This window comes from Pseudophryne corroboree, chromosome 7 (assembly GCF_028390025.1).
Source record: "Pseudophryne corroboree isolate aPseCor3 chromosome 7, aPseCor3.hap2, whole genome shotgun sequence".
Taxonomy (NCBI): domain Eukaryota; kingdom Metazoa; phylum Chordata; class Amphibia; order Anura; family Myobatrachidae; genus Pseudophryne; species Pseudophryne corroboree.
Window position 1 is genome coordinate 403,485,781 of NC_086450.1, and position 24,956 is coordinate 403,510,736.

General features: G+C 45.5%; 1 protein-coding gene across 1 annotated transcript in view; it reads right to left on the bottom strand.

Moving 5' to 3' along the window:
- Window positions 1–24,956, bottom strand: part of SCNN1B (sodium channel epithelial 1 subunit beta) — a 125,665-nt gene that overhangs the window by 78,376 nt on the left and 22,333 nt on the right. Inside the window, exons 2-4 of the mRNA XM_063934653.1 lie at window positions 15,620–15,939; window positions 12,314–12,614; window positions 3,063–3,253 (exon numbers count right to left, since the gene is read on the bottom strand). Of these exons, the coding sequence (XP_063790723.1) occupies window positions 3,063–3,253; window positions 12,314–12,614; window positions 15,620–15,933 (806 nt within the window). The 5' untranslated portion in view covers window positions 15,934–15,939. The remainder of the gene's footprint in view (window positions 1–3,062; window positions 3,254–12,313; window positions 12,615–15,619; window positions 15,940–24,956) is intronic.

The following is a 24,956-nucleotide window of genomic DNA, read 5'->3' on the forward strand; positions in this document are numbered from 1 at the left end:
CATGTCACACACGTGCACAACCACACCACAGACACTCCGGGACTTATAGGGGACAGACCCACAGTAAAATCTGTCAGAAGGACACAGATAGGATTTGCCAGTTCACAACCCAGCGCCAGTGAGCCAGTGATAAGATTTCTGTGTAACACAAAATGCCCACAGAACAGTAGCGCTTTTATAATGTTAAATACACAACATAGCACCAAATTTCACTGTGCCTCCCCTGTTTTGCACCCTGATACTTGGTTCAGAAGTGGAGGAAGACCAGCGTTCTTCTCTGCAGTCTGCAAGGAGAGAAAATGGCGCTGAGCAGTGTACTGGCTTTCTGAGGAAGCCCCGCCCCCGTAATGGCACTTTGCCCTTCATAGATTTCAATATTAATTTTTATACTGGCGGGGGTAGGACTGTGCCTCAGCAACTTATGTCCCCTTTTTAGCCAGTTTTAGTAGGTCTCATGCTGCCCAGGGCCCGCCCCCTCCCCCTCCCCGCTGTGCCTGTGTGTGATGGGTAGCATGGCGCGCAGCGTTCCCGCCTGCTGCGCAGTACCTTTTCAGCTGTCACGATGAAGATCCTCTTCTTTACACTCACCTGTCTTCTGACTTGTGGCTCTGCAAGGGGGGTGACGGCGGGCTGTGGGAGCAATCACATAGCCGCAGCTAGCGTTTAGTACCCTTCAGGAGCTAATGTCCTGTCAGCCAGAAGCAGAGCCATGGAACTATTCAGGAAGTTGGTTCCTACTTCTGCCCCCTAAGTCCCACGAAGCAGGGAGACTGTTGCCAGCAGTCCTCCCTGAAAATAAAAAACCTAACAAAGTCTTTCAGAGAAAGTCAGTAGAGCTCCTCTGGCGTGCATCCAGTCTGCCTGGGCACATTTTCTAAACTGAGGTCTGGAGGAAGGGCATAGAGGGAGGAGCCAGTTCACACCCTTGAAAAGTCTTAAAGTGCCCATGGCTCCTGCGGAACAGTCTATACCCCATGGTAGCATCCTCTAGGACATATGAGAAATGTAATACATGTGTGTATGTATCAATCTCACACACACACACACTAGGAATATAGAAGCGGGCATCTGGAAGTTTCAATAAAACGACTGGGAGTGAGGGGCCTCTTCCATATACCCGGTAGCTTTTGGGATTTTGATAATCAGATTAATTTTAGATTCTTTTAAGTACTATGTAGTATTATATAGAATAAATACCTGCTTCCCTCTCTCCTCAACTGCACCTGTCACTTCCTACTTCCCTCTCATTTTCTGCACCTCTTACTCCTTGCTTCCCTCTTATCCCCTGCACCTCTAATTTTCTGATTACATCTGGCATCCCCTGAAAATACTTCCTGCTCACACCCCCTAACTGCCACACCCAGCCTCCTTGTGTAGCTCCAGACCCCCACTTCTGTCTCTCCAGCTCAAGCACATTTCTGTCTCTCTAGCTCCCCAGTGTCTCTCCAGCTCCAGCCCTCTTCTGTCTCTCCAGCATTCCAGTGTTTCTCCAGCTCCAGCCCTCTTTTGTCCCTCCAGTTCCCCAGTGTATCTCCAGTTCCAGCATTTTTTGTATCGACAGCCCCCCACTGTCTCTCCAGCTTAAGTTCTCTTCTGTCTCTCCAGCTCTCCGGTGTATCTCCAGTACATTTCTGTCTCTCCAGCTTCCCAGCGTATCTTCAGCTCCAGCACCTTTCTGTTTCTTCAGCCCCCCTAGTGCCTCTCCATCTACAGCACCCTTCTGTCTCTCCAGCCCTCTAGTGTCTCTCCATCTACAGCACCCTCCAGCCTCAGCCCTCCAGTGTAGCTCCAGCTCCCTTCTGTGTCTCCATCCCTCCGGTGTATCTGCAGCTCCAGACCCCTACATCCTCCAGACCACACTCACTTAGCTTATGATGTGCCTTCTGGCTGCTCCTCAGCGGTGTGGAGTGGTGTGATGCCACATGCGCTACATCGCATATACACTCACAAGAAAAACTTTATTGCACGAGTCGGAAGAAGACAACTAACAGAATTTCCCATGACCCCTTACATAGCTGCTGATCATGAGGCAGCACAGGCCGACATTTATGGGGGTGGAGCCAGAGGAAGTGATGGTATGTCATACTGCTGTATACCACCCCACTTTGAGCACTGTAAAGATATATGTGTATGCATGTATTTCACTATCTTCATAAAAGTGTATAAAAGTGTCTAGTGGACCACTGCCCTCTTCTACCAAAACTAAATGAAAACGTAACTATTCTCGACGACCAGCATACCGGTGCCGGAATCCCGACCGCCAGCATACCGACACTTCTTCTCCCTCTCGGGGGTCCATGACCCCCCTGGAGAATAGATAGCGTGGCGCACTTAGCGTGCGACCATTCCCGCAGCATGGCGAGCGCAGCGAGCCCGCAAGGGGCTCTTTTGTGATCACCCAGCTGTCTGTATGCAGGCGGCCGGGATTCCGGCGCCGGTATGCTGGTCGCCAGGAGCCCGACCACCGGCATAACATACTACACCCGCTGAAAAAGGATTACATACGGTATGGTTACGCTGGCCACACTCGCTGCGGTATCAGGTAATCAACCTATTATCACAGCATGTTTGGTACCAAGACAAGTGGGGTCTTGAAATAATCTGTCTGAAATCAATCAGATTGTACCACATGCAGTGTGGCATGTTGTGAATGTTTGGACTTGTGGACCAAGATGGAGGCCATGTGTGGGAGTGGAAAAGTTTGCATCTTCTGACTGGCTGTACAAATCTTAGGTAACTTTGGGGTAATTCAGACCTGATCGCAGCAGCAAATTTGTTAGCTAATGGGCAAAACCATGTGCACTGCAGGGGGGGCAGAAATAACATTTGCAGAGAGAGTTAGATTTGGGCGGGTTATATTGTTTCTGTGCAGAGTAAATACTGTCTGCTTTATTTTTACACTGCAATTTATATTTCAGTTTGAACACACCCCACCCAAATCTAACTCTCTCTGCACATATTACATCTGCCCACCCCCCTGCAGTGCACATCTGATCTGAATTAGGCCCTTTATTAGCAGCGTACATGTGCAGTCTGTCTTCACACGTCTCTAGTTTCTATACCTGTAACTGCAGGCCTGTCCTCCAAACATGCAGGTGAGAATCATGTCTTCAGCCCTGTATCCCATTTCAATCTTCTCACTTAAAGGTATTTTGGAGAAGATACTGGAGAACTGCAGAAGGTACCATTCAAGTATGGCTTGAATCCCACTGGTAAAATTGCGGTACTCGCATTCTGTCATGTTATTGGTACACTGTGGAGTAGACAAAGTCAAGACATTAATGTGACTACAGGAAATATGACATATTACTTATAGGAGTTGTACATTTCAGAGTAAAAAACCCCACCAAACTTCACCCATGCCCCCAACACTCCTATTTATAGCTGTGCATGTGTAGCATCACATTACCTATTGCCTGTCTGATACAGACGCCCCTTCTCCATATGCACATACACAAATCCAGATCAGCATAAGAGAGATATATGTAAAAATACGTACCTACAGATATGTCCTCTTCTAACTTTGCATCAAGGGCTATGAGGCGCGGCACAGCGTATAGTTGCGGGCGCTACTCCAAATACAGAACAGCACACAGCAGGAGCGGGGAGCCTTGCTCCCGCTACCAGGGCCGGCAATAGAAATCTTGGTGCGAGGTACAGTGTATCTCTGGGGATAATATATAAGCCACTCTTAACATGGAGAAAGACTCACCTGTGCTGCACTCCCCAGTACCTAGACCCGAGCACCGCACAGCAGGTACCATACAGCCCTCACCCCCAACCAGAAGAGGCTGGAGCAGGGCACAGGAATCCTGGCCAGCGGAGCTGCCATTTCCCATAACTGAGCTGGACCCGGAAGAGCGGGTGCACAGTCGCTCCACACAGTCACTGTGTGTGAGAGGCACCTGTCGCTCCGCATACAGCTCGCTGCCCTATTTGGACAAGATGGCTCACATCACTGCCGGCCACTAAGTGGCGTATCCTTGGGGCCCCTCTTAGTCTTGGGGCCCAGTACAGGTGTCCCCTCATCCCACCCACCCCTGTCGCCGGCCCTGCCCACTACCCGTATCTGTAGAGGGGTGGCTGCATGGCATTATTAGCATGGGTAGCGGGATTCTATGCTGCTGCCGCCAACGCAGAACTCCGGAAGGGTAAGTATTCAAGAAATGGGTACAAAGTGTGCAATGTGGGCCCCATTGCAGCCGTTATAGAAACGCCACTGTATCCAGCATTTGTGGGCTGCCTGCAAAAGCAGACAATATTTACCCCACATGCAAAAAATAATAAATGCATTTGCACCCCTTTGCATTGCAGCCTGTTCTGTTCCAGGTACAAAGTTACTTGCTCTTTTTTTGCATTACTTCCAACTCGGATTCAGGCACAGTAATAATTCTATAAAAAAGTAAATGACTAGAGTAACTGGTTGGAACCAGCTGAAGATGTTTTCTGACTGCTAGAGAATGGATACACTGTATCATTATGCTCTGAGTTCCAATGTTTGGTTCATTGGCTTCTTTTAAAAGTATACAGATAGGATTTTACTAGGTTTATGCTGCCCGGGTGAGACTGGCACACCGTGCCATACGCTCGTTCTACATGTAATAAGCCTTCAGATATAACATGGATGTGGCGTACAGCAGTGAGGTGAGGCAGAGCCTTTCCTGTCATACTAACGTACACCAGAGTTTTGGCTATAAACATTATATGAAAAATACTAAGAATATATTAGAAACATCTTCTTTGCATTACAGGTTCAGTATCCCATATCCAAATATTCAGAAATACGGAATTTTTTGAGTGAGAGTGAGATAGTGAAACCTTTGTTTTTTGATGGCTCAATGTACACAAACTTAGTTTAATACACAAAGTTATTAAAAACATTGTATTAAATGACCTTCAGGCTGTGTGTATAAGGTGTATATGAAACATAAATGCATTCTGTGCCTGGACTTGGGTCCCATTGCCATGATATCTCATTATGGTATGCAATTATTCCAAAATACGGAAAAATCCGATATCCAAAATACTTCTGGTCCCAAGCATTTTGGATAAAGGATACTCAACCTGTATTCTAATTATTTGTATAGGCAAAAATTTTGAGTAAAATGTCTATGGCAGCTATCTTTTCTGCACACCTCTGATCAAAACTCACCAAATTTCCAGCAATATATACTGCTGAACCTGTGTATAATGCCCACATGTATATACTGCTGCACCTGTGTATATTGCCCACTTCTATATACTGCTGCACCTGTGTATAATGCCCACATGTATATACTGTTGCGCCTGTGTATAATGCCCACATGTATATACTGCTGCACCTGTTTATAATGCCCACATGCACCCTTGGACTCATATATTGTGTGCAAATCTGGCTCTGGTACTAGCCAGTGCCTCCTCAACCATTTATCTCCCTGGTGTACAGAGACCGTGAGAAAGAATTTCTGAGGCAGCCATATTGTGCAAGGAGAAGGTACACTGGGGCAGATGTATTACGCCTGGAGAATGCATAAAGAAGTGATAAAGCGGTGATAAGTTCAAGATGATAACGCACCAGCCAATCAGCTCCAATATGTAAATTGACAGTTATGAGGTAATTGGCTGGTGCGTTATCACCTTGCACTTATCACCACTTTATCACTTCTTTATGCCTTTTCCAGGCTTAATACATCTGCCTCACTGATCAATCTAGCTGACCACCTAGCTCATACATTTTATAGATTGTTTAGTAAACACTATCTCTTCTATTCTCAGTGATATCAAGTGTTACATAACTATATTTTCTTACAGGGTATCCAGATGATAGGTCGACAGTTAAAAGATCGACAAGCAATAGGTCGATACAAATGGTCGACATGCATATGGATGACGTGATCGACAGGTTCAAGGTCAACATGGCAATGGTCGACACAGCATATGGTCGATGAGTTGTTTAATTTTTAGGACTTTTTCATACTTTACCATCCACGTGGACTTCAATTGAGAACGGTAACTTGTTCTGAGCGAGGCATCTTGCCCGAAGCTCTGAGAGGAAGTGGTGCGCTAATTGAGTTCCACATGCTGGAAGGGAAATTTTGACACAAAAAAACTCCAACAACTCATGTCGACCTTTTCATATGTTGACCATTTCCATGTCGACCCTTTGATCCATAACCTTATATATATATATATATATATATATATATATATATATATTCGGAAAGCTTGCCCCGTCACTCCTCAGAAATAGCTGGCTGTGGTGCCCTTCCTTGTGGACCAGCAGGCCCACCAGTATGCAGTCAAAGAAATCAGGTGGCACTCACAGACTTGTAATCAACGTGAAAACTCCGCAAGGAGATTTATAGTGCAAAACAAGTAACGTTTCGGGGACGTGTCCCCTTCCTCAGACAACCAAAACATAATATGTGCATTGTATAAATAGTCTATAGTGACCCCACTTACCCCCTTCATCATGACTCCCAGCTGCGTGGACCACGGCTTGCCTCGGCGTCTCCCGTCCCGCACTTCCGGTTTCGGCGTCACCGCTCAGCCGGAAGTGACGCAAGCGGGCTTCGCCGGTCACCATGGCGACGCGCCGGGAGCCCTGGCAATATAAAAACAACACAAAGCACAAATACTTAATAACAGTGAGAAACTGACACATAGAAAAACAGCGCTCAATCAGAGCTAGAGTGTCAGAAAATCAAATAACACATAAAATCACTTATTAAAACACAAACATTTTAAAACGAGAATAGTGTTAAAAAAGTGTTTATAACATTAAAAGGTGACAAATGGAGCAGGTGCTACACAATCTTAACTCCGGTACTCTTTTCTTCTAAAATATCTGCCTGGGTGGCACAGAGCTAGAATGGCTCCTAATCTACAGGGCGGTATACCGGTATAATAGGGTTACCCCACTAAAAAGGACTCTGTCACTAACTGGCCATCCTCCATCACCGTAGTGATTCTTGGGTCGGTATCCCTATTACCCCCAGGTTTGCCCCAAAATTGATTGCCACTAGTTTTAGACTCACAACAGTATGGACTGGTTCATAGAAAATTAATTAGTCCAAGGGACTCATTTAGCCCTTTGGGGGCTAAGCAATCCAGGCGGAAAATCCACCTGGATTCCAACTGCAACAGTTTCTTTCCTCTGTCACCACCTCTTAAAGAAGCTGGAACCTGATCGATGGCTCTATATCTCAGACTCGCCAGTGAGTGGTGCTTTATGGCAAAGTGTCTAGCCACCGGTTGGTCGCTAGTCCCCGAGGCCAGGGCTGCCCGTATGGCTGACCTGTGCTGAGTTAGTCTGACTTTTAATTGGCACTCCGTTTTGCCCACATAATAGAGTCCACATGGGCACACTATTATGTAAATGACAAAACGGGACGTGCAAGTGAGTGGCCACCCGATCTTCAATCTCTGGCCGGTGTGTGGATGGGGAAAAGACTCTCCCACTAGGAAAAATGAACACGTCGTGCACCCCAGGCATTTAAAGCATCCATTTTTCTTGCTCAAAAAATGCCTGGGTGCATCCTTGGCGTCAAAACCTGTAATGTCGGTCTTGACCACCAAGTCTTTCAGGTTTTTGCCCCTGGAGAAACTTGCCAACAGTTTACTCTTATGAAAGCATTTTAACTCTGGGTCCGTGGTGACCATCTGCCACATGTTCCTAACTTGTTTGACCAAGGTCGGGCTGTTGGCATTGTACTCGGTTACCCATGGAATGGTTTCTCTGGGCAGCGTTTTATTGCGATGTTTGGCCTGTTTTTGAAAGTTGGCCAATGCCCTGTCTCGTGCTTTCTTAAGCTCAGTTATAGCATAACCACGCTCACTAAATTTAGTTATCATCTCCTCAAGCTGCATCTCACGTATGTTTGGATCTGTATTATTTCTGCAGACTCTGAGGAGTTGTGAGTAGGGTAAACTGCGGATCATCGCTTTGGGATGAGAGCTTTCGGCCCGGAGCACTGTGTTCCGGTCCGTAGGTTTTTTGTACAGGGATGTCACAACCTTTCCCTCGGCAAGCTGAATCCGGACATCGAGATAACAGATATCTGTCTTACTTGATGTCCAGGTTAATTTGATGGGACTATTCGTGTCATTATGTTTCAAAATAATATCGATGCCCGACCTTGGTCAAACAAGTTAGGAACATGTGGCAGATGGTCACCACGGACCCAGAGTTAAAATGCTTTCATAAGAGTAAACTGTTGGCAAGTTTCTCCAGGGGCAAAAACCTGAAAGACTTGGTGGTCAAGACCGACATTACAGGTTTTGACGCCAAGGATGCACCCAGGCATTTTTTGAGCAAGAAAAATGGATGCTTTAAATGCCTGGGGTGCACGACGTGTTCATTTTTCCTAGTGGGAGAGTCTTTTCCCCATCCACACACCGGCCAGAGATTGAAGATCGGGTGGCCACTCACTTGCACGTCCCGTTTTGTCATTTACATAATAGTGTGCCCATGTGGACTCTATTATGTGGGCAAAACGGAGTGCCAATTAAAAGTCAGACTAACTCAGCACAGGTCAGCCATACGGGCAGCCCTGGCCTCAGGGACTAGCGACCAACCGGTGGCTAGACACTTTGCCATAAAGCACCACTCACTGGCGAGTCTGAGATATAGAGCCATCGATCAGGTTCCAGCTTCTTTAAGAGGTGGTGACAGAGGAAAGAAACTGTTGCAGTTGGAATCCAGGTGGATTTTCCGCCTGGATTGCTTAGCCCCCAAAGGGCTAAATGAGTCCCTTGGACTAATTAATTTTCTATGAACCAGTCCATACTGTTGTGAGTCTAAAACTAGTGGCAATCAATTTTGGGGCAAACCTGGGGGTAATAGGGATACCGACCCAAGAATCACTACGGTGATGGAGGATGGCCAGTTAGTGACAGAGTCCTTTTTAGTGGGGTAACCCTATTATACCGGTATACCGCCCTGTAGATTAGGAGCCATTCTAGCTCTGTGCCACCCAGGCAGATATTTTAGAAGAAAAGAGTACCGGAGTTAAGATTGTGTAGCACCTGCTCCATTTGTCACCTTTTAATGTTATAAACACTTTTTTAACACTATTCTCGTTTTAAAATGTTTGTGTTTTAATAAGTGATTTTATGTGTTATTTGATTTTCTGACACTCTAGCTCTGATTGAGCGCTGTTTTTCTATGTGTCAGTTTCTCACTGTTATTAAGTATTTGTGCTTTGTGTTGTTTTTATATTGCCAGGGCTCCCGGCGCGTCGCCATGGTGACCGGCGAAGCCCGCTTGCGTCACTTCCGGCTGAGCGGTGACGCCGAAACCGGAAGTGCGGGACGGGAGACGCCGAGGCAAGCCGTGGTCCACGCAGCTGGGAGTCATGATGAAGGGGGTAAGTGGGGTCACTATAGACTATTTATACAATGCACATATTATGTTTTGGTTGTCTGAGGAAGGGGACACGTCCCCGAAACGTTACTTGTTTTGCACAATAAATCTCCTTGCGGAGTTTTCACGTTGATTACAAGTCTGTGAGTGCCACCTGATTTCTTTGACTATATATATATATATATATATATATATACATACATATACATACACACACACGTTTATAATATAATGTATCAAAGTACTCTCTTATGGACTGTATTTATACGGGTGTGGTTCATCAAATCGACAGTGTCTAGGTCGACAATGTTTAGGTCGACCACTATAGGTCGACAGTCACTAGGTCGACATGGATGGAAGGTCGACAGGGTTTCTAGGTCGACATGTGCTAGGTCGACAGGTCTAAAGGTCGACATGAGGATATTTTTTTGTGTCGTTTTCTTCGTAGAGTGACCGGGATCCCAAATTAGTGCACCGCGTTCGCTCGCCATGCTTCGGGCATGGTGCCTTCGCTTCGCTCGGCACACTTTACCGTTCCAATCGTAGTCCACGTGGATCGTTAAGTATGAAAAAAGAAAAAAAAAGAACAAAAAATGTGAAAAACTCATGTCGACCTTTAGACCTGTCGACCTAGCACATGTCGACCTAGAAACCCTGTCGACCTTCCATCCATGTCGACCTAGTGACTGTCGACCTATAGTGGTCGACCTAAACATTGTCGACCTAGACACTGTCGATCTTCAGACCGGATCCCATTTATACAATACATCATTTTACCAACTACTCCCAATAATCCTCTGGGGTCATAGCAGACAATTGAATTATTATGTGCTTCAGAATGCTACACCCTGAGACTTCGAGGAATTAGCACCAATTAATTTTATACAAACTCAGAAGGAAAAACATAAAAATATCAATGTAATAAAAATATTCAAAAGTAAAAGATCATTTAGGCTCTAATGAGGTATTTTGGGAGAAAACCTATGTTTATTCATTAATTCTGTTGTTTAAAACTTTTACAATCAATTTCCTCAGCGGGACAGGCTTGGCTATGTGAAAGGCTGGCAGTTAGACTATCTTGTTAACAGAGATTTACAAGGACAATTACACCAGCTTTATAAGCCCACTCTGAGTTTCTAAGGAGCAATAACTATGACCAAGTTATGGTAACAAACCGTGCTCACATCAAAGTAAGATGAAAAGCTTCTACCTTTCCTGTTTAAGCCGGAATGGCTGTTATATAACCTAGAACACAGTGACCAATCTGTACTATTGTTATATCAATTCTATAACAGTCAAAGTGCTACAGAAAGCAAAGCTATAAAGGATTACAAATGACATGCACTATGGTAGACCTTCTGACCCGATTGCTACATACAGTATGCATCATACCCTCCAACTGCACCTTTTTGGCAGGTAGAGTACCTTTTTTTATGGTCTGTACCGATTTTTGGCTCTCCAAACTTCCATTGAAAGTATAGGAAAAGGGGCATGGCCACACCTTTTACGCGTGGTCACGCCCCTTTTTCGAATTTGTACCGATTTTTGTGTGTAAATTGTTGGAGAGTATGTATGCATAATGCAAGAGGCAATATTTGTGTGCAGTGGAGAGAGGGGTGGATTATAAATGTGAAGCAATTACCAAGATCCTCTAATGAATGTACATATATTTTTATTTACAAAATAAACCTCATAGCACGCTGCATTTAAACAAACTGCTTACTATGGGGGTCATTCCGAGTTGATCGCTCGCTAGCTAGTTTTAGCAGCCGTGCAAACGCTATGCCGCCTCCCACTGTGGAGTGTATCTTAGCTTAGCAGAAGTGCGAACGCATGTGCAGCCAAGCTCTGCAAAAACAGTTTGTGCAGTTTCTGAGTAGCTCTGAACCTACTCAGCGCTTGCGATCACTTCAGCCTATTCGTGTCCGGATTTGACGTCATACACCCGCCCAGCGAACGCCCAGCCACGCCTTACGTTTTTTCAGACATGCCTGCGTTTTTGCAAACACTCCCTGAAAATGGTCAGTTGACACCCAGAAACGCCCCCTTCCTGTCAATCTTCTTGCGGCCGTCAGTGCGACTGAAAACTTTGCTACAACCTGTGCACAACCACAACGGGCTTTGTACCCGTACGGCGCGCGTGCGCATTGCGGCCCATACGCATGCGCAGAAATGCGGATTTTTAGCCTGATCGCTGCACTACGAACAACGGCAGTGAGTGATCAACTCGGAATGAACCCCCCATGTTCGGGAGAGATCATTAGCTTCCTATTGGTCTGTGCAGTCACTACCTACTACCTAGGTTGCACACATAGGCTGCATGCTGTTAACATAGGTTACTTTTGGTGGCCCTGAGCACAGCTACTGAAAGTAATTACCAGAAAAGCCTTTACTAGAGTGTAGAAAAAAAGCTTTTTTTTTTTTTTTTTAAAAAGCAGAACACTGAAAAATGTGGTCAACTTTATATAGTAACTGGAAAGCTAAAAAGCTACAGTATATAACCGTTATCAAATAGCAGCTTCAGCTGTCAGACACACTTGTAACAACGCGAATGTAGCATGGGACTGTTGCATTCATGATCTGGAAGAATATGAAAAATCTCTGACTGATGACAATCAACTGGACATTGCATATGTGTACTGTAAGTACATTTACACAGTGCAAGCTGCTTACACAACCAAACTGCTCCTGTCATTTTTCAAACACAGCCTTTACTATGACAGTTAGGAGCTGATTGGGTGGTACTTTATCTCTCTCCACGGCTTGATACATAACGCCCTAACGGACCACAAATTTATGGCAAGTATGTTGTGTTAAAATGTTTTATGTGATATGCCCTGTTTGTGTAAATCTCAGGTATGTACTTGCGCTTAGCATTCAGACCAAATGTTGCCACGTCGTCAGCCCTCAATGGCTAGTTATTAATGCAATAAGAATAGATACAACGCATAAGCGAATGATAACTCTTACCAGTTGAATAGCTATTTTGTATCTCTCGGCATAAGTCGTTTGGTTGCCCAAGGTGGCATTACCCCGAGAAGAATATGTGCTACTGTCAAAGACATTATAGACTATTGGATTGTCAGGGTCGTTTTCATCAATGACAACCAGGGGCATATTGTTCCACAGACTGGGGTCATAGGTTGCATTCAGGCTAGAATTATTCAAAGGTGAGTCTCCGGTGTCTGTTTGGCTTAAAGCCTGGATCCGATCCAAAGCAGTGTCAACGAGATCATCCAAATCCTCCAACAGATGCTTCACACGGGAGTATCTGAAATAAAAATACATGGCGATAAAGCAGATTGCGTTAGAGAAGGGTCATCTTTGCGGAACATTAACAGTCAGTATTCTTATAGCACAAAAGGAAAAAGGTTACACAAAAGGTTTTAGGGGAATCATTGGCAAACTCCACCGATTGGTAAGTTCTAGCTAAAGCCAGACTTCTGCTTCTCTTTGGTTTAACTTGCCTGTTATGTGATGGTAAATGAAAAAGGAAGAATAACACTACAATATAACAACTAACGAATACGTCACATTTAAAGTGGAACCCCTTGAACATGGAGGTCTTCTCATGGGTCGAGGGAGGGGAGGGGAAGATGGTTTAGGGTCAGGTTGTGGGAAGGAAGGGTTAGAAGGGATAGAGGGTTAGACTTCTTACCTACCAGGTGTCGGGATCCTGCGCGTCAGGATGCCGGTCTGTATTCTTACCGCCAGCACCCCAAGTGCCGGAATCCTGATACCATCCCCACATTTGTTATACAATACAATTTCATGTATCATTGACAGAGATAATGAACATAAAAAAGATTACAGATGTGTCCTCAGGCATCTTTGCAGCAGTCGCGCCTCTTAGGGGAACATTTACTAAGCAGTGATAAGAGTGGAGAAGTGAGCCAGTGGAGAAGTTGCCCCATCCACCAATCAGCACTGAAGTAACATCTGTAATTTGCATACTATAAAATGATACAGAGCTGCTGATTGGTTGATGGGGCAACTTCTCCACTGGCTCACTTCTCCGCTCTTATCACTGCTTAGTAAATGTCCCCCTTAGTATGCCAGGTCCTGTGAAACTCTGCTAGCGTTGGCCATCTTTTTGGTAGAAAATGCATCTTAGTCGCAACGTGATGCGGCTGGGACGCGTCAGGAGACTGTGCTGCTTAATTTGACATACGACACTTGTATATTTGTGTGTGACTGCATTTCTGAATCTGCATATGAAGTGTTACGATGCAGCCTCCGCAAGTTATGTTGCGCTTCATATACAGACTCAGACGCACACAGATAAACAAGTGCTGCATATCAAATTAATCAGCACAGTCTCCCGAAGCGTCCTAGTCACAGAGCGAATAAGATGCATTTTCAGTAAAAAAATTTTTTCCAATGCTAACAGAGTTATACTTGACCTGTTCACTCACGCCAGGCATTTCCCGCTGAGCTTTCTAATGAGGACACATCTGCAGTCCTGACTGAGAACCCTCATCAATATCTAAGTACAGAAATACGTGAAGTGGACAAATCATTTAAACTTTTTTTGTTTGCTTATATTAGAGACCAATATTTTGCTGGAAAGCTTTTGTTTAGTTTAATAAGTCATGGGTACTCCCACTGCTGAGACATGACTCCTTCAAAAACCACTGCAGAAAATATGTATTTAAATGCAATAATTATTCATAGATTACAAGGATATGATGCACACCAATGATTGCTGGCTTATAAAATGAATAGTTCTTCATTTCTTAATTAAACCTAATAATTGGGAATGAAGTGTTAAGGCTCATTAAATTATGCCTCAGACCTATACTGTCACGTGTCTATTGAGCCTTAGTATGTTACTCTCAGCCAGTAGGCCTTGTAATCAGCTTCCTTCTGCAGCGTCTCACATTTAAACACCTTTATGTGGGTGTGGGTTATTAGATCTACACTAAAAAAGGTCTACAGTCCATAGGTTGACCACTAATGGTAGACATACGTTAGGTCGACAGGGACAAAAGCTCAACATGGAAATTGTCCACACAATAAAGGTACACAATATTTTTTGTGTGTTTTGTCACTTTTCTGCTGCAAACATTCCTCATTAGGGTACTGCTACGCCTGCCATGCTTTCGGCAAGTTGAACACGCTCCTCTGCTGATCAACTATCCAACTTTTGTTTTACTACGGTGCCTACGTAGAGAGTGTCGGACCCTCTCTCTTTCCCAACTGATTCTCTATTGAGAATATAGGGTTTTTTTTTATAATTTGAAAGAACTTACGTATGGCCTCCGTACTTCCTAGACTGGCATCCTGCTCCATTGCATGCTACTCCATATAGGTGAGTAGAATGTGGCCACTTCCTTTGGCGGAGGCATTCTGAAAAGGTACTGTATGTGTATTCTGAGGGAGATGGTTACCGTTAAATTTCACCTGCCACCGAGAAAGCGTAACCAGGTGCCTATGGAATCAGATTACACTTCTGAACAGGTTTACTGCAAATCTTACTGAGGGAGGAAGGGGAGATGCACTAAGGGGTGTACACACGTACCGATGTGTACAGAGATGTGTGCTGAGCGATCTAGCACAGAACGCTCGGTACACATCTCCCCCCCCCCCGCTCAGCACACAGCGGGATGTGTGCTGAGCAAGAAGGGGGGAAGGGGGGGGGGGGTGCTTACTTCAGCCAGCGGTGAAGTGAGCCATCTAACTAGATTTGGACTGCATGCAGGCCAATTTAGAGTCAGTGATAGCGACGCACAGGGCCGCACACCGTAATCGCTATGGGGCATACACACAGAGAGATCCGGGCTTAATTTCTAAGCAATCCAGTCAGATTGCTTAGGAATTAAGCATACATCTCTCCGCGTGTACCCCCCTTTAAGCCTTAGAGAGTGATAAAGTCAAGAGATAAACTATCAACCAGCCATCTCTTGTCATTTTTCAAACACAGCCTGTAACATGGCAGTTAGGAGCTGATTGGATGGTACGTTATCTCTTTACACTTTAATACTCTTCGAGGTTTAGTACATCTGCCCCAAAGTGTCTTGAGCAACTAGTACCCTTCATATTGCTTGTGCCCACAGTGAAGCCAAAACTACCGCATCTAGGTCCAAATACCACAAAGGGACCATCGTTAACAATATTTTTTCTTTATAATCGTATTTTGTATACTATTAATGACTTTCATGTGAGATCACTTAAAACATTCCCCAGATTTCTGTATCTACATAGAAAAATCAATTAATGTCCAGCACGTGGCCATACAATACTTATACTCTGGGGGTCTCTCACCGCCATACTCACTTATAGGGGTTGGCGTTGCAGACAGTTACAGCTGGGAACACCATTGAGGTGAAGCCTATTGACAGAGACACACTGACACCATACGAGAGGTAGGTTTGTATGACAACACCCCACTGCCAGAATACAAGAGATGCAAAAACCAGGGTCAAAAGGAACCACATGACTCTCTTCTTAGGTCCTTCGGAGACAATACGTTTCGGGCCATGTGTGTTGGTGTTATTGCAGAACCAGACGAGCAGCTCCTTGTAGGTGTAACCAGGACCCTTCTGAATCCGGTGGAGCGCCTTTGTGAAATACCGCTTAAGTCTTTTCATCTTCACCTGCAAGAAATACAAGCATTGCACTCATCCACCATTGTTTCCACATTGATATTTCATATTATCAACACAAGAACTAAACTGAATAACTGCCACACCCGGTATCTCTTCATTCAACTGAAAGACTTGGATCTTGAAAGAGACGTGTATTAGTTTACGGATATCACACACTGGGGCAGATGTATTAACCTGGAGAAGGCATAAGGAAGTGATAAACCAGTGATAAATGCAAGGTGATACATGTACCAGCCAATCAGCTCCAATATGTAAATTAACAGTTAGGAGCTGATTGGCTGGTGCCTTTATCACCTTGCATTTATCACTGGTTTATCACTTCCTTATGCCTTCTTCAGGTTAATACATCTGCTCCACTGTTCTGTAACCATATTTGGCAATGGAATAGGCTTAGCAGGCTGTAAAAACATGTGTTAAATGCTGTAAAAAAATTATTTTGAAGAAAAAGAGCTTTAGAATATACATATAGGGCTAAATGTAATGCCTATATTTTTAAAGCGGCAATCATTTGCGAGGAAAAGGTTTTGCCTTGTAAATGATTGCTGTTTAAAAATATGGGCATTCTTGCACAAAGTCCCACACCTCTGGCAGAACGCAGGCTATTACATTTAGCCCTAAAAAGGGGGAGGGGCCTCACTGAAAAGAGGACTGAGCCTTGTGGCAACCTTGGTGTCATCACTGTGGGAGATGAACAGCGGATTCAGTATGAAATCCCGGCTGTGGGGATGCCGTCGGTCATGAGACCGACGCCGGGATCCTGACAGCCGGAAGACCGGCGACGAGCGGAGCGTGTCCCCTTACGGACTCGCCACACTTCGGGCCCGGTTATATTCCCCCTCGAGTGGTGATGTGGACTCTGCAGTGGGACTGTTCCAGAAAAACGAATACCACTGACCACACCCACACACTGGCCACACCTCCTCTGCTTCTCACAATAGGCCCTTGAACATGTTCAGCCCCAGGCCCATGTGACATTTAATCCGGCCCTGTATCTATACATCAAAGATCTTGTAGAAGGCTGCACAAGCGGTAGATGAATACTGTTCTGACATGTTTTTTTAACCTATTTACATAAATCCCTGAGAGGTTTAGAAGAATATATAATAATCTTCATGCGAATGGAATGCCAAGATATATGCATCACAGCGTTCCATTTTTCTACACGTGGGAGCCCCCATAATTATTATCAGCAGCACTTACAGCAACCCCATGCTAGGGGTAAAAGATCAAACTAAAATAGGCGTCCCCTCAGCACACGCATAACTCAGCATATAGTGCAACTCTGGCTCATGGTTGACGACTTTCTGTCTGGCATAAGAGGTGGTACGAGGCACAATTCAGTACAAATTGCGCCATTGGCCGTTGGGACTGCCCACTTCACTCGGCAAGTGGGCAGTTAACTAGTGGCAGTGGTTGGCTCCGGGGAGGCCCACTTTTCCGGGAGGCCAGGAGTGCCACCCCAGGGGAGCAGGCAAGTATGCTCTGGCTACATGCTCAGAATGGTATTCTTCCATGCTTGCAGCCAGATGTCATCCAGCTGACACCCAGAAAACCTCCCATTTCATGGACGGAATGAAACGTTCGACAAGTGTTCAATCAAAAATCGCTTGGAGAGACGCAAAGATGTTCATGTTTGCTATGGTGCATGCACAGCTTACTAAGACTCGCTAGATGAGGGGAGATATTATTGGGAACTTAATAAAATTCTATATTTCTTATAGGGGAAGGCTAGATGGATGTATCAAAGCTTGGAGAGGGATAAAGTGGAGAGAAAGCGAGCGAAAGTAACAACCAATTAGTTCCTAACTGCCATGTTACAGGTTGTGTTTCAAAATGACAGCTAGGAGCTGATTGGTTGGTACTTTACCTCTCTTCGCTTTCTCCCTCTCCAAGATTTGATAAATCTCCCCCTCTATTGCATGATTTTCTGCCCTAAACTAGAAAAACCTCTATGCAATACCTATGGGCTTTACAAATCTACCCATATGACACCATCAGATTACAGGTGTCACATGTTTTTGCTAACAGAGGTAATTTTCTGCACCTCTATCAAACTATTAAATAATGAATCATCCCTTCCTGGTGGACACCTGACACTTAAACACAGAGGAGGAAGCCAATTCCATCCCTTACATACATCATGACCATTATACCTAAGGCATGACTAACCCTTTGTGAGACAAACAATATTCTATTGCCCATCTGTCATGATTTAAGTGACAGAAACCTAATAGGACCATTTCATGTGTAGGAACTACAAGAGGGATGGTGAGAGGAGTAGTTATGGAGGGATTTGGTTAATTTACCGGCAGTCGGGATCCCGGCTGTCAGATTACAGACACCAGAATCCCAACACCAGTCACAATCCTGACACTGAAATTTCTAAATGGTTGGCATTCCAACAGTCAGAATCCCGATCTATGTAAGTATGTGTCGCGGTTAGGTTTAGGATTTAGTTTAGCTGAGGTTAGGGTTATACTGTGGGATGGATGGGTTGGGGTTAGGCTGCAGGAAGGAAGGATAATGGCTAGTCACTGGGGGGACAGTTAGGGGGGAGGTTAGGAATAGGCTGCAGGAGGGGAGGGTTAGCGTTAGACTAATGGGCCCTACACATTGCGCGATCCGCCGCCAAGCTGTCCGGCGGCGGATACGGCCGACGGGTGACCCGGCGGCATGGGGGCAGTGACGGGGGGAGTGAAGTTTCTTCACTCCCCCCGTCACCCGGCTCCATAGCAGTGCAGGCAAATATGGACGATCTTGTCCATATTGGCCTGCATGCACAAGCGACAGGCACCAGCGATTAACGAGCGCGGGGCCACGCAACGTTCATCGCTGGTGCCTCCACACTGATCGTTCATATCTTTCACTATTATCGCCCAGTGTGTAGAGCCCATAAGGGAGGATAGGCTTAGGCATCAGCGGGAGGGTTAGATTTGGGCATGGTCCTTTAGACCATCTGGATTTTTGTTTTAAGTTCATGTGTGTCAAACTTTTTCTTTCTGCCAGGAATAGCTGTGAGCTCTAAGAAGTGATACAGACTGTGGCCCTATAGTGAGCAGGAGGGAACATCATCTAGATCTGCACTACCATAAAGAGTTCACCCCTGTGTGAAGTTGTCAAGAAAAAAGTGAAGAAGGGTAACTGTAATATCTTGCTCGGACGAGTCAAATGGTGGTATTAGGATGGCCAATCCCGGGATCAGGATCGGCGGGATCCTGGGATTTAGGCCTAAAATTGGTCGGGATTCAATCCCGGGATTGGAGCTTCCAATCCCGGGGATTTGTAAACCCCCTTGTTTTTTCAATGCCAGGCAGCGTTGGGCGTCCTCGGGAGGCTCAGATGCTACCCAGCTCCCTCCTCCCGGCTCCCTCTGCCCCCAGCTGTGCGCACTGTGTGAAGTCAGAGGTCACGCTGTGCAGTCTGACGCCAGATGCCTGCACCGGGCCAGATTGCACCTCGCCGCCCAACGCCTGCACCAAGTGAACCTGCCCGCACTCCCAGAGGCGGGTTTGGGGGGCACTGAAGATATTAATCTAGGTGGTGTGGCCTGTAATCACCCCCCCCCCCCCCCCCCTCCCCACACACACACACTCACCATGCCAGTGTTATGGCTGTAGGAGCAGTTCTAGTGAGGTCCCCAATATAAGTGGTGTGAGCTGATGTCCCCCCTTCTTTTCTTTATTGAGTAAATGTAGTGGCAAACCCAAATCTCTGTCTCTTTATATCAGGGTGGTATGGGGGGAAGGGGGATGGTTCATTAGGCCTACAGTGTCTAGGTCGACATGCACAAGGTCGACATGAGAAAAAGGTCAACATACGCAAAACACCAGCATGAAAATGGTCGCCACGTGAAAATGTCGACATGGGTGTTTTATGTTTTTTGGGTGTCAACAGTAACCCAGCACTGTTTACCATTCCCAATCGTAGTCCTCGTGGATGGTAAAGTATGCTAAAAAGTTATAAAAATAAATAAATTATAAAACTCTTTTCAACCATATGCTACGTCGACTTTTTGACCATGTCGACCAATAGTGGCTTCAGAGTTCATAATCCCATCTCAGACAGCAACATTCCATGCAAGTCACAAGTAAGCACTGCACAAAAGGAGCTCATTCATAGATGGATCGCTGCATATGCAGCCAGATCTGCTTCAATCTCCTCACATGCTGGGGGGCGCTCAGCACAGGACAAGGCCGTCTCCTGATGCATCCGCAATTAGATTGCAGACGCATTGGAACCAAGGTTGACCCACTGGTGCTGTTAAGATGGCCGGTCAAACTAGAGCTGCTGTGCATGACGTCACGCAGCCACCTCAAAAGCGGTCCCACCCCATCCCCGTTCGGCCTGCCCCCCCAATGTTACATCACTACTCCGCAAATGCCAGCTGCTGTCAACCATCGGGGAATGTGACTGCAATATGTGTGTCCTCGCATATTGGCTAACTGTGCAGCGGCTCGCATCAGTGGGCAGGTCTGAATAAAGCCCAAAATCGAAGGAGATTTTGTACTGCGTTTGCAACCATAGATGAAGAGATATATATTTGTTTTAATACAGTATGTATTTAATTAACTCTTTGCTTTTCACCTTTTTTTTTTAAGAGCTATAAAATGTAAACTGTTGCTGCAATGTTAAACATGGGTTTTATTTCTCATATTCAGACCATTTACAGATCCACAAGGGAGATGCCATTAGCTGCAACATTTCATTGGAACCTTGCATACTAATATAACGCGGGTTATTACCCAGGAAGGAAGCCTCACTCATCACCGTGTCATAGAGGTGTGAGCGAGGTTTTAATCCCGTAAATACCCTCAATGGGCCTCATTCAGAGATGTACACTAATGCATTCCAAGCAGCTATCCCGTCCGCTGCAGATGTGCGGAAATATGCTGATGCTGCCGCCTCCCAGAAATGTACTGTAATGCCAACAGGCGGCATCGCAAATCCAAGCAACCATGCAGCAGTGGCTGCAAATCCTTCAATAATTGACATCGGAGTGTGGTTGCGCAGATTTGGCGTAGGAATTAAGATGCTGGCACCATGTTTTGTGCATATACGGGATAGCGTCTACCTCCCAAAAATGATCACTGACTGTCAAAAACTTTGCAAATAAATCCGCACAGCGAGCATAATCTCTAAGGTACCTTAGTGCGTGCGCAGTGCATCTGTGATAAATGCGATAATCACTCAACTCTGTAAATATCGCCATAGCGTACATCTCTGAATCAGGCACAATGTGCACTGCGCACATTGCGCAAAGTTCCAGCGGAACCACACACTTGTACCCCTTTCACACAGAAAATGAAATTCCAGTGTGAAGTTCTACCTTTTGGTGTTGTTTTCTTAGTAGAGTGACCAGGAACCCCAATTAGTGCCCCATGGGGGTCATTCCGACCCGTTCGCACGCAGCGGTTTATCGCTGTCTGGGTCCGGAAAGCGTACACGCGACGTTGCCTGGTTACGTCGCGTCCTACGATGGAAGCGGTCACAGAGCCGACAGCAAAGAAGATTGACAAGAAGAAGGCGTACCTGGGCGGATCCGGACCGTTTCGGGGAGTGGTAAGGAAAACGCAGGCATGTCCAGGAGAACGGAGGGTGGATGTCTGACGTCAAAGCTAGCTCCAGCTTCGCAGAGATTGTCGCACAGGGTAAGTAGGTACAGGGCTGGTCTTCTTCTGCTTGAAATGTATTTAGCTTAGCAGAGCTGCACAAGCGATCGCAGCCCTGCTAAGCTAAAATACACTCCCCCGTAGGCATGGACTAGTTGATCGCAGCAGCAGCAAAAAGTTGCTGGCTGCGATCAACTCGGAATGACCACCCATGTCTGCTCGCCATGCTTCGGGCAAGGTGCCTTGCTCCACTACCGCTGCGCTCAGCACAGGTAACCGTTCCCAATTGTATCCACGTGGGGGGGAAAATGGGAAAAAAAATTGTGAAAAACTCGACCTTTTGTCATGTTGACCAAGAAAATGTCGACCTAGAAACCATGTCAACCTAATGCATGTCGACCAAAGTGTAATCGACCGAATGACTGTCGGCCGACCTAATGACTGTCAACCAAAGTGTAGTCGACCTAGAGACCGGATACCCAGGCAGAGACCAGCAAAACGACCCGACACTGAAATGCCGGGTAATTGCCAGGATTTCTGTCTGAAAGGGGATTTATTTTGAGCCTCCCCCATATTAATATGGAAATATCCCTTCATTGTGACAGCCATCTCCCGGGTTACAGGTGAATTCTCAGAAATGCGCAGTTTCTAAACTCATAAACACCGTGCAATGACACTTAAGCTGAGCCGCAACCTCTTTACTGTGCAAACGATTTATTCTTAACCTACCAGTTTAAAAAAAAAAACCTGGAAGTACTCAGCTGCTCATATTCAGGCTGGAGGGAAGATCTGACACCTCAACCGCAATAAACTGCAATAAATTGTAAAAACAAGTCTTGTGCTCTGTTGACAAAACTTGCAGATAAGTGAATACGACCATACCACGGACATTTCCCACAGTAGCAAATGTTATGTTGTCAAAACATTTACATTTACACAATATACAGAAGTTTTAAAAGGCAGTAATGACCCTCAGATAAGAAACATTTAAAATGAAACTCATTCTTTCCATGTGTAATAAAGATGGTGACATTCATTAAAAAAAAAGGATTATTCTGAGAGGTAATAATACATATCACGCACATGTAAAAAAAAAAAAGTTGCTCTAAAAGCCACACAGTAACACTCCTATATGATTTGCCATAATGTGTGAAAAAAATGTGATGCTTTAATCTGACAATTTTTTTAGCTTTATATTTGTGTGCAAAATACAAAGGGGCTCATTGATCAGTGACTGATAAAACTCATTGTGGATTTATTTTTTTATTGCCAGTTATTTATATAGCGCACACATATTCCGCAGTGCTTTACAGAGTATATTTGGCCATTTACATCCCCAGCGGAGCTTACAATCTATGGGCAAAGTAGCAGCTTCAAGCGTAAAAGTGCTGAAATCGCGATTTGGCGATTTCAGCACTTCTGCGTATGCCAGTGCGCACATGTGCAAGATCTTAAACTGTGATCGCAGGCGATAGCAGTCTAAGACCTGGAGGGGGGGCGGGAACGGGGGGGGGGTGGGTCGATGCCAAGTTTTGTGGGCATCAACACTCCGTTTAAGGGACGCGGTCTGGACAATGGAGGTGTGTCCAGATCGTTGCTAGAGCAGGCCGCAGCGGCTGCGTGATGTTACACGCAGCCGCTGCGACCCAAAAGATGGTGGCCCTGTGACTGGCAGGGGGCTACCTTAATCATGCAAGCGCATCGTTGTATAGAGATGCGCCTGCATGTTAGCGTGAGGGGGAGGCAGGACCCGGTATGCGGGTCTTCCTTGCCCTGTGCTGGCCGGCCCCCCGCATGTTAGAGAATTAGGCTCTATATTCCCTACCATATGTACACACTTACACACTACGGTTAATTTTGTTGGGAGCCAATTAACCTACCAGTATATTTTTGGATTGTGGGAGTAAACCGGAGTACAAGGATGAAACCCACGCAAGCACAGGGAGAATATACAAACTCCCACAGTTAGGGTCATGGTGGGAATTGAACCCATGATAAAATGATAAAACTTGCTGCATATGATAAATGGTGCTCCAGTTAATTAGCTCCTAACTGTTATATGTTTGAAAAATTACAATTGGGAGCTGATTGGCTGGAGCGCCATTTATCATATGCAATGAGTTGAATCATTTGTTGATAAATAGGCCCCAAAATCTGATGATGTATCACACAAGTGAGAAAGCCTTCTGTAGTAGGGTATTATGGGGGAGGGGTTGTCAAGGTGACAGGAAGTATTTATTATTTGATGGCACTCTAGTATGGAGTCAGCGATCAGTACCTTATTTTCTGGACAGTTTCTCTTCTTCTGTCATTACTGCCATGTTTTAAAACTTTTTGGAACTCACCAGACTAGTTCAACAAACCAGGGAGGTCCCTGGCCTAGCCACAGGACCATCAGCAGTTCAGGTCATAAGTATCTAACCTCACCGAATAACTGGGAGACTCCTAAATATTCGAGGGGTACCCTGGACCCCTGGAAGAGTAGTGGCCAACCTGAATCCCTGCCCACTTCCTAGAGAAATGGGCGGCACGAGGAACATAACACAGTGAATCGTGGGATGAGGAGGAGGGCCAATACAGTGTTTTTCTTTGAAAGACTAAAGAGGTAAAACGTCTAGCCCTACGCATCTCCTCACTGGGCTTCCCCTATAGGAGAGCAATCAAATGAAGGCAAGTATGGTTTAGGAGAGGACCAGTACCTTTCTTCATACAGTAGTAGCAGTACTTTTTTCATAGTTAAAAAAGCACTGGTGACACAGGGCTGGGCCAGTCTGGGAGTCCAATGCCCTGTGCAGCCAGATAAGAGGTACATCCACTCCACCAAGAAGGCATAACCCCTTCCAGAGGGACTTGGTGTCCACAACAGGTGATGGCCCACTCACTTGGCCATGACCTGAAAGTTACATGTAGATATGTAGACATGTTGCAGCCAAACACAGAAGCGCACAACTGTACATAGATTAAGGTAGAGAGTGAACCCATAAAAACACTGGGTGATACTAAAAAAAAGAGCTAGGAAGGATACAGGGCAGAAGAACATGCAGGTACACAGGCTGGAAGATTACACTGGCACTGGATATTTCTCCGCTGTTCGCCAATATGATTTGCAGTTTCATACACAGACAAAATATAAGTAGATGCAGAATAAATGTTCCTAGAAGTAGATCTCAGCTTAAAGAAGGCATTTAACATTTTCAGAACCTTTAAAGCATCGCAAGCCAATGTGAAAGTGTTGGCGGGTGCAGTATAAGGATTAGATGCTGTAAGTAGTAAGATATAACTGCATAGAGTAAGCAAAGGGCAGACAAATGTAGAGGCGGAAGGCAAACAGTGCAGATACTGCTTACTCTCACATTACAATGGATGTTTCCCAGCAGGGAAAACATAACGCCATGT